The following is a 12,629-nucleotide window of genomic DNA, read 5'->3' on the forward strand; positions in this document are numbered from 1 at the left end:
AAGTTACTTTACACTAAAGCATCTTGCAAGCACACCAAAAGGTTGAAGTAATCTTAATGATTAGGAAAAAAAAAATTGAGAGCATTAAACTATAGTAAGCTGACAGAAAATTGATCAAAATACATAAAATACCCTCCAAAAACATAAAAATGACACTTAAACATATGAAATGATTTCAAACTCATAATTAGAGAAAGGTAAGTTAAAATACACAGATGCCATTTTTAGTTATCAGGTTGGCAGAAATTAAAGTCTAACAATCCATCATTGGTAAGGCTACAAGGACACAGACATATATTCCTGATAGGAAGCCAAGTTAGCACAACCCTTTATGAGAACTTGGCAATATTCAACAGACTTCCCTTGTATTTGCCTTTTAATTTATCAGTTTCAATCCTAGGAATTTTCCCCTGAAGGTATACCTTCGGCAATATGATTATTCATGGAACATTGTTTGCAGCTTGTAAGTAGGAGGGATGCTGAACAAATGGCATAGCCACCCAACAGAATACTATATGGCAGTGAAAAGAATGAAGACCTTTTCTGAACTGAAGAGGTGATCTCCAGGTATCTCCTTTTGTGTGAAAGAGACCCTATGTTACTCTAGACAAAAGAGGAGATAAGCAAATATAAAACATCTGCCCATTTGCACAAAACGGAAAATAGAAACTAACGAGATTGGTCACAAAGAGAGCTTGGGGTAGAGAGAATGAAAGAGTCATTGATTTCTCCCTTGATTTCTTTTTTTTTTTTTTTTAAAGATTATTTATTTATACATACAAGCACTGGGTACAGTCAGAAGTGCGGGAGGGTGAGAGAATTCACCAGAGCCAGAGCGGGGAGCAAAGCAGGCAGAAGGACCGAAGTACACTGCTGAGGGGAGCAGCGGGCGGCAGGAGAGGTCTGCGCGCCATGTGGGACCCTCCTCCGGTGGCCAGGTTGCAGCCAGGGATCGAACCAGCGCTGCAGAGGCTGCGGGCAGCTTTGCAACCCAGCGCTCAACCGCTGCGCCACCAGGGAGGCCCATTTCTCCCTTGATTTCACCTGTTTTGAATAGTTTTGAGTAAAGAACGAAGTTAATGTTTCATATCCTCAACATGAATAAGGATGGGGGACGGGGCAGGGAAAAATCCCAAATGGAATAATGCAAGCAGAAACAAATGAAACTAACTGTTTCAAATGAACAGAATAACCACACTGAAGGGTAGGCATGGGAAGAACTAATTTAAGTCACTTGGAATGCAAGACTTTGACTATATAATCTAAGGCTTTTGACAAAAAGAGCTATAAACAAACCTGAAACTAAAGACGAAAAGCACTGTGCACAAATGGGGTATTCTAATTAGTAGATTTCTCTTCACAGTGGTATTGTCAAAATTTAAAGACTGTTCTGTTTTCTGGCATATGCTCTATATAATGGTGATAATGAAAGTCAGGTTTTTCACTGTTAGAGAAAAGAGAGGAAAAAATAAGGGAAAGGTGAAAGTGAACTCGTGTGGAGTTAGAGTGGGATTGGCAGCTTCAGCATGCACCCGTGGAATTTAATGTAGACAGGTGTGTGTCTGTGGATGTATTCCTTAACTGAGTCTACTATGAAAGCTTGAAGCTGTGACACTTCTGAGTATTGTTGGTCAGTAAAGAACTGAGGCTTTCTGGAGAGATGACTAATATTAATGCTGGGCTTGGGGAAAGACAAAGATGAGTTGATGGTGCAGGAAGTAAAGCAAGTGCCCAAAATCAGTGAGGGCATGTTAGGAAGACATAAGAGGCAGCTGTTCAGCCTCTTCATCAGCCAAAACTGGACCAATTTGAGCAACAAAATGAACAGTCATAGACCTTATAACCCCAGTAGGAATCTATGCTATAAAAAGCGCACACACAGGGAAAAAGGGAAAGTTTTTCCCCTTACTGCTGGGAGAGTAAATGGTGCAATTGGAAAAATCACCATTTGGTGTAGCAACATAGTAGTAATTGTTTCAGGCAGGAGTTACTTAGTAAAGTATGATGAGACACAGCATTTTTTACATAGTTTCAAAATACCTCTCTACTTACTACATATGAAAGGGAAAATAGTAACTTCAGATAGTAGGAAAACCTCCCAGATAACACTTTATTCAAGTGATCAAGATGAATGTCACCACCACTAATGGGACAAACATTATTGTATTATCTGCTCAGACTGCCCTCACAGACTACCTATTGTAGACTGAGTGGCTTCATAGCGGAAGCCTGCTCTCTCAGGTCCCGAAGCTGAAATCAGCTTGTTGATGGTGTTGGTCTCTGGTGAAGCCTCCTGGGAATGGTACAGTCCTCCTGGTTTCCTCCTATGGCTTTCCTCTCTGTCTGCCTGCTTCTGGTGTGTCCTTCTCTCTTTTATAAGGACCCAGTCTTGTTGGGGTAGGGCCCTGCCTTTTGTCACCTCATTTGAAACCTTAATGACCTCCTTAATGGCCCTGTCTTTAAAGGCCATCACTTTGTGGGTGGTGAAGCTTCGTGAATTTTGGGAGACAAATCAGTTTATTACATCATGTGGCTATTGATTTGATGTTTTGCGAAAGATACATTTCTTCTGTGGTGTTTCTCTCCCCCATAATGCCGAAATCGAATTAGAAAATCAAACAAATCCAAGTTGTAATTTGTATAATAGGCACATTCTACAAAGCAACCTGCTGTGCTCTTCAGAGTGTCAAGGTCCTGAAAGACAAAAGAACTGAGGGGAACTGTTACAGATTTGAGGAGACAAACAGACAAGTTAAATGGCAACTGCCATCTTGAATTAAATTTTAAAAAGTTTGAATCAAGATAGAAATAACAACCACATACTAAGAATGGTTGACATTATCTCTTAGTCTAAAAATGTCCCTTCTTTTTCCTTACAGTTTATTTCTTAACAGAATAAGGTTTTTTGTCCAGTAGAATCACCCACCACCTGGATTTTGCAGAATGCATTCTTTTGAAGTAATTGAATGTGCTCCTCTGCCTCCTAGATGTCCTATAAATTATGCAGGAGAGGGGTGTTACAGGAACTCGCTGTATGTTTTCACTTGAAGAGATTAAAAAAAAATCTATCCCTGTGACCCATGATCACTGTGGATTTGGATTTAATTGGTCTGAAGCTCTGGTTGTAGGAATTTTTCAAAGCTCCCAGGTGATTTTTGTGTGCAGTCAGGGTTAGGAACAATTGCTGTAGACCTAGTTACCATCAGTCAGATTATGCTTTAATTTTTTTTCACCAAGAATACTTCATAACATCCGCATCCGTATAAGAAACACTTCCTGCCCAGCTGATTCTAAAGACACCTTAAGTTTGCAAGTCATGTTTCATCTTGCCTTTTAGATAGTAAGACAGTTTTTTGTCGGTTAATTTGTCAGGAATAGATAGAAAAACTTAGATATGACAGGGGGTGTTTGTAGGTGTTTCTGAATTAGTTACAGATGTGGTCTTAGATACAGTGCTTCACTGTGGGCTTTTCACTTTTTGTTTAGGGTGTTGCTGAACCTGCTTCTCAGGTCAGGTCTGATTTCATAAGAACGAGCTCTTTATAGAGCTCTTTATAGTGCCCTTGCCTGCCCACGTCAGCCTTTCTTACTGGCGGGGTTGAACAGTGATTGATCACTAAGCTGTTGCTCCGTCCACTCCGAGATTTGCCGGCTTCTTCTCTGCTCCGTGCCAGCAGTCTGATCCCTGACGAGCCTTGTCAAGGACAGATGGACTTTTCCTGCTTACATGGCAGACACATTTTGCCAATAAAATAGTTTCAAGTGATTGGAAACCTCAACCTCACCACTTGGAAAGGTGAAGTACATGGACTTGCCTTGTCCTTGTAAAGATTCTAATTAATGGATGATCAAATAAATTCTTATTCTGATCATTTCTGTCATCTTTTTGTACAGGTATGTGTCAGGATACAGGGCTTTTATGTTGCCATGTAATTGTTCATAAAGGCAGACTATCCCAGTTTGTTTGCTTTTTTTCCTGGTAGTATTTTGATTCTGAGTCTTACTAAGAACTTTGCAGAGTTGACAAAATCCAGGTTAGGGTTAGATCTAGGGGATGGGAGCTAGTAGCTGAATATACATCAGCCACATGTTTTAGAAATGGTTTTCTTTGAGTTTCTTTTGAAATAAAAATGGGCATTATTTTTTTCACTTGAAAAAAGACACAAAGAAGTTAAATAACTTGTTCTGGGTCACATAGCTGGCAAGACATGGAACTGAGATTGTAAATTGGGATCGAGTTGAGTGTGAACACTAGGCTCCTAGAGGACAGCAGCATCAACATTCCCTGAGAACTGGTTAGAATTGTTCTTTCTGGGACTCCCCCAAACCTGCTGATAAACTCCGGGGTTGGAGCCCAGTAACCTGTGTTTTAGCAAGCTCTCCTAGGGATTCTCATGCTCACTGGTAAGTTTGAGAACCACTGTGCTGGAATGTGCCCCTACCCCTTTAAAACCGGAAAGCGCTTAGTTTAAATACTTTGTCTTGCTAAAGTCAAAACATGCAAAAAGGCAAAACTGTTGTTTGAAGTTGGAGTGGGACTGGGGACCTGTGGTGTCTTCTCAGGTCTGAAGAGGATTTGGTTTCCTCCCTCCTGCATACTGTTATCCCACCCAGCTCAGAATGCTATGATTGTTGGCGTAGAACTGAATAAGGTTTAAATTAAGCCCTCACTCCTGACCCAGCAGGTAGGCTTGGGAGGCTGGAATAGATAAGGGCATGGAGAAGGCTGCCTTGGGGCAAGGCCATGAAACAGGCCACCATGACCAGAAAAACCAGCCCCACTCCAGTAATGGAGAAATTGAGGTGAGAACATGCTTCTGTGTCAAAGACCAGTGATGGAGACCAGACACCCAGCAGATGACTGGTGCAAACTGGCGCCTGCACCAAGGTAGAGAGCCTGTGAAAACAGTGTAGAAGAGAGCCTCAAAATGCTCCTTAGCACGCAGACGTCTTCTGTCTCGCTCACGGCTTGTCTTAGCAGTGCATGTCAACAAATCCACCTGTTCTGGTCTCCATTCTGTGTCTGGTGAATTCTTTCACCCTCATGTTCCTGGCCTCACCCTGATCTTTTCCCCACAACAATATAGCAGTTATAAATCAACTTAAGTAGCATTATAGAAAAATACTCAATGGCTTGTTCTCATCAAAAGATCAATTAAAGAAACTTGGAATCATTCAGCATCTTTGGGACTAATATTAATTACTAATGATAGTGTCTTAGGCTTTTCCACAAATATGACGTGCAAATAGATGCCAAAATGGCAAATTCTGCCTTCTACCCGGCATGTGTTTTATGCTCATTAGTTTCTCTTTGAGTAATTACAGCCACATCTAGGTGAAATTATTTAGTCATTCACTTTTGACTTTCATCAACAGGCGATTGCTTCTTAAGCTGAGCAGGTCTGCTTGATTTTTGTAGATCACTGTGAACCAGGAGTTCCTGATTTGAAACTGCTGTCATTAGTGTTGTCTTGTTCTAGCTTCTATGTTTTCTTCTGCCTGTTTCTGCCTTCTTTGCATTTGCTTAATGGCATTGTTGGCTTTGACTTTTAGTTGCTAGGCCAAATCTACTTTCCCATATAAGTGTTAAATGAAGAGAGGTACTTGGTTCTTTCAGCTTCAGTGCCCAGCACACTTGATTTTCTTGGGCAGTGGATGTCTTTCCGACTACTTGCAAGTGAAACTTGGAAAACTTTTGTTGTCAAGACTTGACCTGAAAAATTTTAATAACTCTTATTTAATATTCCTGAACTTTGCAGAGGTAAAATATTTTCAGTTTTCCCCCATGACTCGACCTCTGTTGGGTAATTTGGGCTACCTTTGTGCTGACTTGCTTTTTAAAACTACGTTTCTATCTGTGTGATGAATAAAGTCACAGAATATATAAAACTAATTTTCCCTAGGGAGAGTTTTAATATGGTGGTAACTCATTTTAGAAGGTATTTACCTTTTAAAAGTAAAATACTCTTTGAGTTTACTGTAGCCATGCCATTCCGCCACATCCTCTAGACCAACTCTGTATATCAACTTTGGCTTCATATTAGAACCCTCCCTGGGGAACTAAAAATAATATTTTGGCACCACCCAGACCTATTAATTCACACTCTTCAGAGTTCGTGCCTGGACACTTGGATTAAAACCAAAAAAACAGACCTCTGTCTTCTTGTAGTCTTCCCTCTTCTGTCTGCTCTAACAGAATCCTGTATAGGCTGAGTGACTTAGTTGTTGGCATTTATCATTCACAGTTCTGGAGACTGCAAAGCCCAAGATCAAGATGTTGTCCAGTTCACTTCCTGGTGAGGGAAGTGAACTTCCCTGGCTTCTTCCTGGCTTGTCGCTGACTGTCTTTGTGCTGTGTGCACACATTGTGGAGACAGACACAGAAAGCAGAGACGCCGGCACTGAGGCTACACGTGCACACGCAAGCTCTCTGGCGTCTCTTATAAGGGCAGTGATTCCACCTCAAGGGGCCTGTGCTCGTGGGCTGATTATCTACGAAGAGCCCCCTGATGAAATGCCACTACATTGGGGGCTAGGACTTCAACATATGAAATTTGGGGGAGGGGTGTTCAGTTCATAGCAATCTGCTAGCAGTTCTGATTTGTGTCAGAGTTGGAAACTGATGCATAGTGTAGTGCATAGACTACAGATCATGTGGGAATGCTGGTAAGATGCAGATTTGGGTTCAGTAGGTCTGTAATAGATCCTCATATTTGTATCAGAGCCCATATTTAAATTACTTATTCATGCTAGACATCTAAATGTTTCTGCAGTTTTTACATGGCATGCAATTAAAAACACTACAGTTTGTCTTACTGTCTAGGTAGACATGGGTCATTTACTAGACATAGAGTTGCATAATAAAACAGTTATTTCTTTCTGGCCATATTGACCTAGACACATACAAATACAATTTCCATAGCTATGGCTTTTACTGGTGTTCTTCTCTCACTTGGAACACTTCCATGGCACGTCTTATGCCATTCTTTGCCATCTGGTCTTCAAGACTTAACACAGGTAAGTTTTCTCAAAATGCCAGGCTGCATTGGTCTCTCTCTGGGAGTTTTCAGACTTAATTGCCACCATGGTAATGTGACACTCTTGTGGCAGCTTTTTGCTGGTATGATGGGGCTCTCCAACCGAGTTATTCATCCCCGCAGGGTAGACTATGGTCTGTGTGGGTGTGTGTGTGTGGGTGTGGGTGTGTGTGTGCGCGCGCGCGCGCCCCCGCACGTGAGGTGGGGATGTGTTACTGCTTATTGGTACATGAGTTAAATAATCCAAGGCTTATGCCGGATAAATGCTGTTAGTCAAAATGAAGGTAAAGCAAGCATGAAGAGATTAAAATATGGTTAAGTCCAGGGTTTTAAGGCCAGGTAGGAAGTAAGTAAACAATATCTAGTGTTTGAGACCATAGATAATGAGCTTTCATAATACAAGTGATAACGTCTCCTGAGTCGGGTTACCTTGAGATGATTAAGATGAATATCTTCAACTAAAGTTAGTGATTTTACTTGTATTTCATAATTCTCAAAATCAAACCATTATTAAATTATTTAAGATTGTTTTTGAGCTGAAAACGTTGTCTTCATTTAGCAGGGAAGCTCACAGGTTTGCACAGTATATGTAATAGCTGCCAGACCTTTTCATCGTGGTTGCACCTTTTTTCTTTTTAGTGGTTGCGCCATGAACAATTCCACCAGCAATGTATGAGGGTCCCTATATATCTCTGTATTCTCTGTATTCACTAGCACCTGTATTGTCGTGTTTTGATGTTAGCCATCCTAGTGGTATCTTAATGTGATTTTGTTACTGGAATCTGGGCTCTTCAGTTCTTCAAGAAATAGAAATAATTGAGTCCTGCAGGTACCAAGTGAAAATGTATTCAGGCTTATGCAGTGCAGCCTCCGCAGCGGCGGGGGTGGGGTGGGGTTGGATTAGGCACAGGGTCTGTGTGCTGCTGCCCAGAAAACAGGCAGAGGCTCTGTTGAAGCAGTTTGAACCCAGCTTAATTAAGGGGCTGGGGTCCTGTCTCTGTTCTTTTTTCTGTGAGGTCATTCCATCTCTTGAACTTGTGATCTTCTCTTGCTTGTGACCTCTTCATGATGAATTCCCTATCATTAGCCGAGAGGGTTGTTACCCTAACGTGATGGAAACTATTTCATCTAAAGGAGCACTGGGGTTCCTTCTTAGTGACAGGGACCGTCACTATCAGAGTGTGGGGAGGTGACCTTCCCTTGCATCTCTAGTGGAGAAAGTGCTACTTTTTGCTCCACAGTGACCTGGTCAGCCTTGCCTGAGTGAATGTCCAGGACCGTGTAGCCTCCCCAGATCCTGTCTCCTGCCTCACATAGTTTTTTGCTTGTTTATTTTGTTTTCTAAAGATGTATTTTATTTATGCACACAAGAACTGGGGTGTAAGTCAGAGGTGTGATGGGTGAGAGGATTCACTTGAGACAGAGTGGGAAGCAGAATAGGCGGATGTACTGAAATACACTGCTGACGGGAGCAGCCCGGGAGACAGGAGAGGTCTGTTACATCATGTGGGTAGCTCCCTGGCCAGCTGGGGATCGGGAATCGAACTTATGCTGCAGAGGCTGCAGATAGCTTCACAATGCTGTGCTTATAATCCCTTGCACCGCCAGGATGGCCCTGAGATGTTTTCTTTTTTAAAGTTTCAGTAATGGAGAGCTTTTGTCTACAAAGAATTTCAGGACCCAAGACAAGTTTGGATTGGGGAGTTCTTTCTAGAATTGTGTTAAACAGTTTTCTGTAGCAATTTACTTGTATATTAAATACATACCCTGGTTACCAAACGTTCTCTGCCTTTGCTTGTTCATTGGGCATCTTTATTAACCTGTGCATCCTGTTTGTCTGGACTCTGTTGGGTTTTGTTTTTCATCTAGTTTGGGAATGGATCTGATTAAGTCTGATTGGCTGTCATCGTGCTTTAGAGGAGTGAATAGGCAAGTGTCCTTTCTGGGATGTTAAGAAATGAACAGTAGTTAAAATGGAGACAGCTTAGCTGTTCCTTGTCTCTTGTGTTAAACACAATGAGTTCAGAGGACTATGACTACATGTAATCATCAAGATTTGTTAGACAAGATATTTGTGTTTTATAGTGATGCTATTGGTATAGAAATAGTATTTTTAGCTGTCTGGTAGCTTAATTTTTGAAATGGGCTTTCTGGAAAAGAACACATGGTTAGTATAAAATACTAGTGTTTGATATTCATTATGATTTTTGAAAATATTTGTTCTCTAACCGGAAAGTAAGTTGCTGTGAACATTTTTTCATTTATTCTAGAGAGCATTATAATTGTCTGGTGTATTTAATAGTTTTCCTTTGGTTTAATTTCCTAGGTTGCACGTTTTCAAAAAATACCTAATGGTGAAAATGAGACAATGATTCCTGTATTGACATCAAAGAAAGCAAGCGAATTACCAGTCAGTGAAGTTGCCAGCATCCTCCAAGTAAGTGCTTGGTAGGGGAGGAAGGACCAGAAGGCCGGTTTCAGTCATGGAGGCCCTGACTACAGAAATAATCTTCTGTTATTACAGAAAATTTGCTCCGCCCAGTCGAGATACTGACCACTAGTTAAACGTGGCTGTTGTGGTTCTGAGGTGTGGTGATACAGGGGAGGAATATACGCTAATAACTGCGCACAATGACAGGATGTTACTTGACTGGCTGCTGTGATGCTAGATCAGCAGTATTGTGGGGACGGTGCTCTGTGAAGAGAACTGGGTTAGCTTAAGAATTTCATTCACATGAGTAGACTTAGGAGTTTGTTTCTTTTAAGTGTTTTTAAGGTGAAGTAAAAGCTAAGTACAAGTTCAGATCTGCAAATAAGCTTGAGCTGCTTATGTAATTTAATCTCTTCCTAGTTTTTAAGAGCACATCCTAATGAAACACAAAGAAAAGAATATTTTTCTTTTTTCTTGTGTATGTATTTTAGTGATGGCTTGAAAAGCACTGAATGACCCTTTTTGAGTTTTTTTGGGGGGGGAAACTGTTGTTTTTATACTTTCAAAACCATTTATTTAAAATATATTTAAGTGTTGCAAAACTCTATTACTAAACCCTATTATAAAAGCTTTTGGCCAGAAAAACTAATTATTTTAGGTATGCAGATAATTTCATTGTTTAATAATAATTATAAAAATAATGATGAGCGACAGTGACTGAGGGATGTAGGTGGTGTGCATAGAACATAAAATGTCCTAAGAACGAGTTCATCTAATGTCATTATTTTGAGTTAATTTAGGAACCACAAATTTCTCCCTGAAATAATTATGTAATTGAAGAACGAAAAGTTATCCCAGCCTCAGGGTTTGACAGGTAGAGAACAGGAAAGACCATTATGATCCATTGAATTTTCTTTTGGAGAAACAAATTTTAGAAAACAGTCATCAACAATGGAAAACAAAGAAAGTTGCTTAAAATATACTGATACTTTCTTTCTCATTAAGTCCTGTGACTGGTTTGTTGTTACTTATTAAACACTATATTGTTGCTTATTAAAAAAAGACAGTATCATTTTATTGAGGTATAATTTACATAAAACACGTTGTGCCCATGTTAAGTATACATTTGCATTTGAAATGTAACCACCACCACAGTTAAGCTATAGAACACTTCTAATCACTCTGGAAAGTTCCTTCATGTCCTTTTAAAGTTATTCTGTCCCAGTGTGTTTCCCCTGGCTCTAGGCAACCTCTGGGTATGCTGTCACTTCTGGTTAGTTTTGATTTTTGTAGAAGTTCTTATACACAGGACCATCTAGTATATATGCCTGTGTTTTTCTTCTTTTGCTTTGTGTTAACACTTTCAATTACTTTTGTATGTAAACTTGAATAGGCTGATCTTCAGAATGGTCTGAACAAAAGTGAGGTCAGCCACAGGCGAGCCTTCCATGGCTGGAATGAGTTTGATATCAGCGAGGGTGAGCCACTATGGAAGAAGTACATTTCTCAGGTGAGATGGCTTTATCTCCTCTTCTGCTGTGTAGTTTACATGTAGTTTTGTTAGTGTAGTTGCTTACTTTTGTGAAGTTACTTACAAAGAAAGGAAATAATCTTTTACAGATTTTTTCTTTGGATTTTCTATTATACAGGAATGTCTATCACTTTTAGTGTGAATCTTAAAGGGCTTATGGATATATAAGCCCTGTTGTTTTTACACTTAGTTTTAAAACCATTTATTTTAAAATATATTTAAGTTGCAAAACTCTATTACTAAACCATTACTACATGAAGACGATGCTTCATGTAGTGTAACATTAACAGTTTCTTTTGTATGTGCCTGTCATACTTTTTATTTATAGGAATGCTAATATTTTTTTAAATGATACTGCCAACTTAGGAAATTAGTAAAAATAAGTTAGGTAATTTGAATCTAGAACTGCCTGGCTATAAATTCAACCTTTATTTCTTATTAGCTGTATGATCATTATTATCCTCAGAACCTTATCTATAGTATGAGGTTAAGCTGTCAATAGATGACGGCTGTTTTTAATTATATTGTACAATTTCCTAAGGCTGTAGGGTTTTTTCTTATCTTGACACACCGGTATTATTTATTCAATTAAGAATCTTGTGGCCAACTTTCAACTAGAAGGGTTAGTTTGTGAAACAAATTATTTTTAGTAAAGAAAATTTCTAATCCCTTCTAACCTGAAGGTACTTTATTTTCAAGGGATCTGTGTTTAACTTTTCTAAAGAGCCATTGCTATTAATGAGCCCAAAAGTATTGGTCATAACTTTGCAAGGAAGTTTGTCTAAAATAGAAAAACTGGTATTTTAGATATTAAAATAACCTTCAATCTGTCTTATTTTTAGCAAATATATTTTATTATGTATACTTTTCAAGTGATTCTGATGTGAAACAAGGTTGGGTGGGACCACTAGGGCTGGAGCCACAAAGAGTGGGAAGTGGTAGCATCTTGCCTAGCGCCTAGGTGTCTCAGGGCTGGGACTCTATGTGGGATGACTACTTTGTTGCCCAGTTGCTCTGTGCCTTTGACAGCAGTTGGCACTGCTTCATCAGAGGAGGCGTTTCTGGCAGCAGAGCTGTGATGTTTAAGGGGTAGGAAGTCCAATTGGAAGACTTTGGGGTGTCCTTAGAATTAATGCTTGTTCATTTAAGTGCTGCCTGATTGGGTTGGTGCTGTGGTCTTGTTTTTCTGGACACCATTGCCTTGGCTAAGTAGACATCAGGAAAACCAGTGTTAGGAATGTCTTGAGTTTCTTCTGTGGAGAGGATGTTACTGTCTGTTCCTGGTTGCCCTGGGAGTTATTCCTGTAATGTATGGGTTAACCACAGAATTCCAGTCTGTACTAATTTACGTTGGTATAGGAATGTTGAGGAATATTTGAATCTCATAGCTCTACTCAGTGTTTAACCTAAATATTTAGCTTAAAAGTCATAGCTTACTATCTAGCCTCACAAATTCAGAACTGTGTTTATTAAATTAATATACTAAAAATAACTGTGTGCTTTAAGGGATTGCTATATTCTCAGTTTTAAGAGTTGATAATTAGTTTTTTTTTTCCCCTGAAAATGAGCTGTTAAGAAATGGTGAATTTTAACTGTAGTTAACACTTTTTTTGGTTAATTGAAGAGATTT

General features: G+C 39.7%; 1 protein-coding gene across 4 annotated transcripts in view; it reads left to right on the plus strand.

The window, feature by feature from the left end:
• The window catches only part of ATP2C1 (ATPase secretory pathway Ca2+ transporting 1), a gene marked incomplete at both ends in the record, with an annotated part of 114,782 nt that overhangs the window by 48,320 nt on the left and 53,833 nt on the right, over positions 1-12,629 (plus strand). For 3 of the 4 annotated variants that reach the window (XM_084247296.1, XM_084247298.1, XM_084247297.1), the window contains 2 exons: positions 9,364-9,474; positions 10,862-10,978. In XM_084247296.1, coding sequence (XP_084103422.1) covers positions 9,364-9,474; positions 10,862-10,978 — 228 coding nt within the window. The remainder of the gene's footprint in view (positions 1-9,363; positions 9,475-10,861; positions 10,979-12,629) is intronic. The other variant, XM_084247299.1, reaches the window with a different exon arrangement.

Source organism: Talpa europaea (assembly GCF_964194135.1).
Source record: "Talpa europaea genome assembly, chromosome: 11".
NCBI classification, from domain to species: domain Eukaryota; kingdom Metazoa; phylum Chordata; class Mammalia; order Eulipotyphla; family Talpidae; genus Talpa; species Talpa europaea.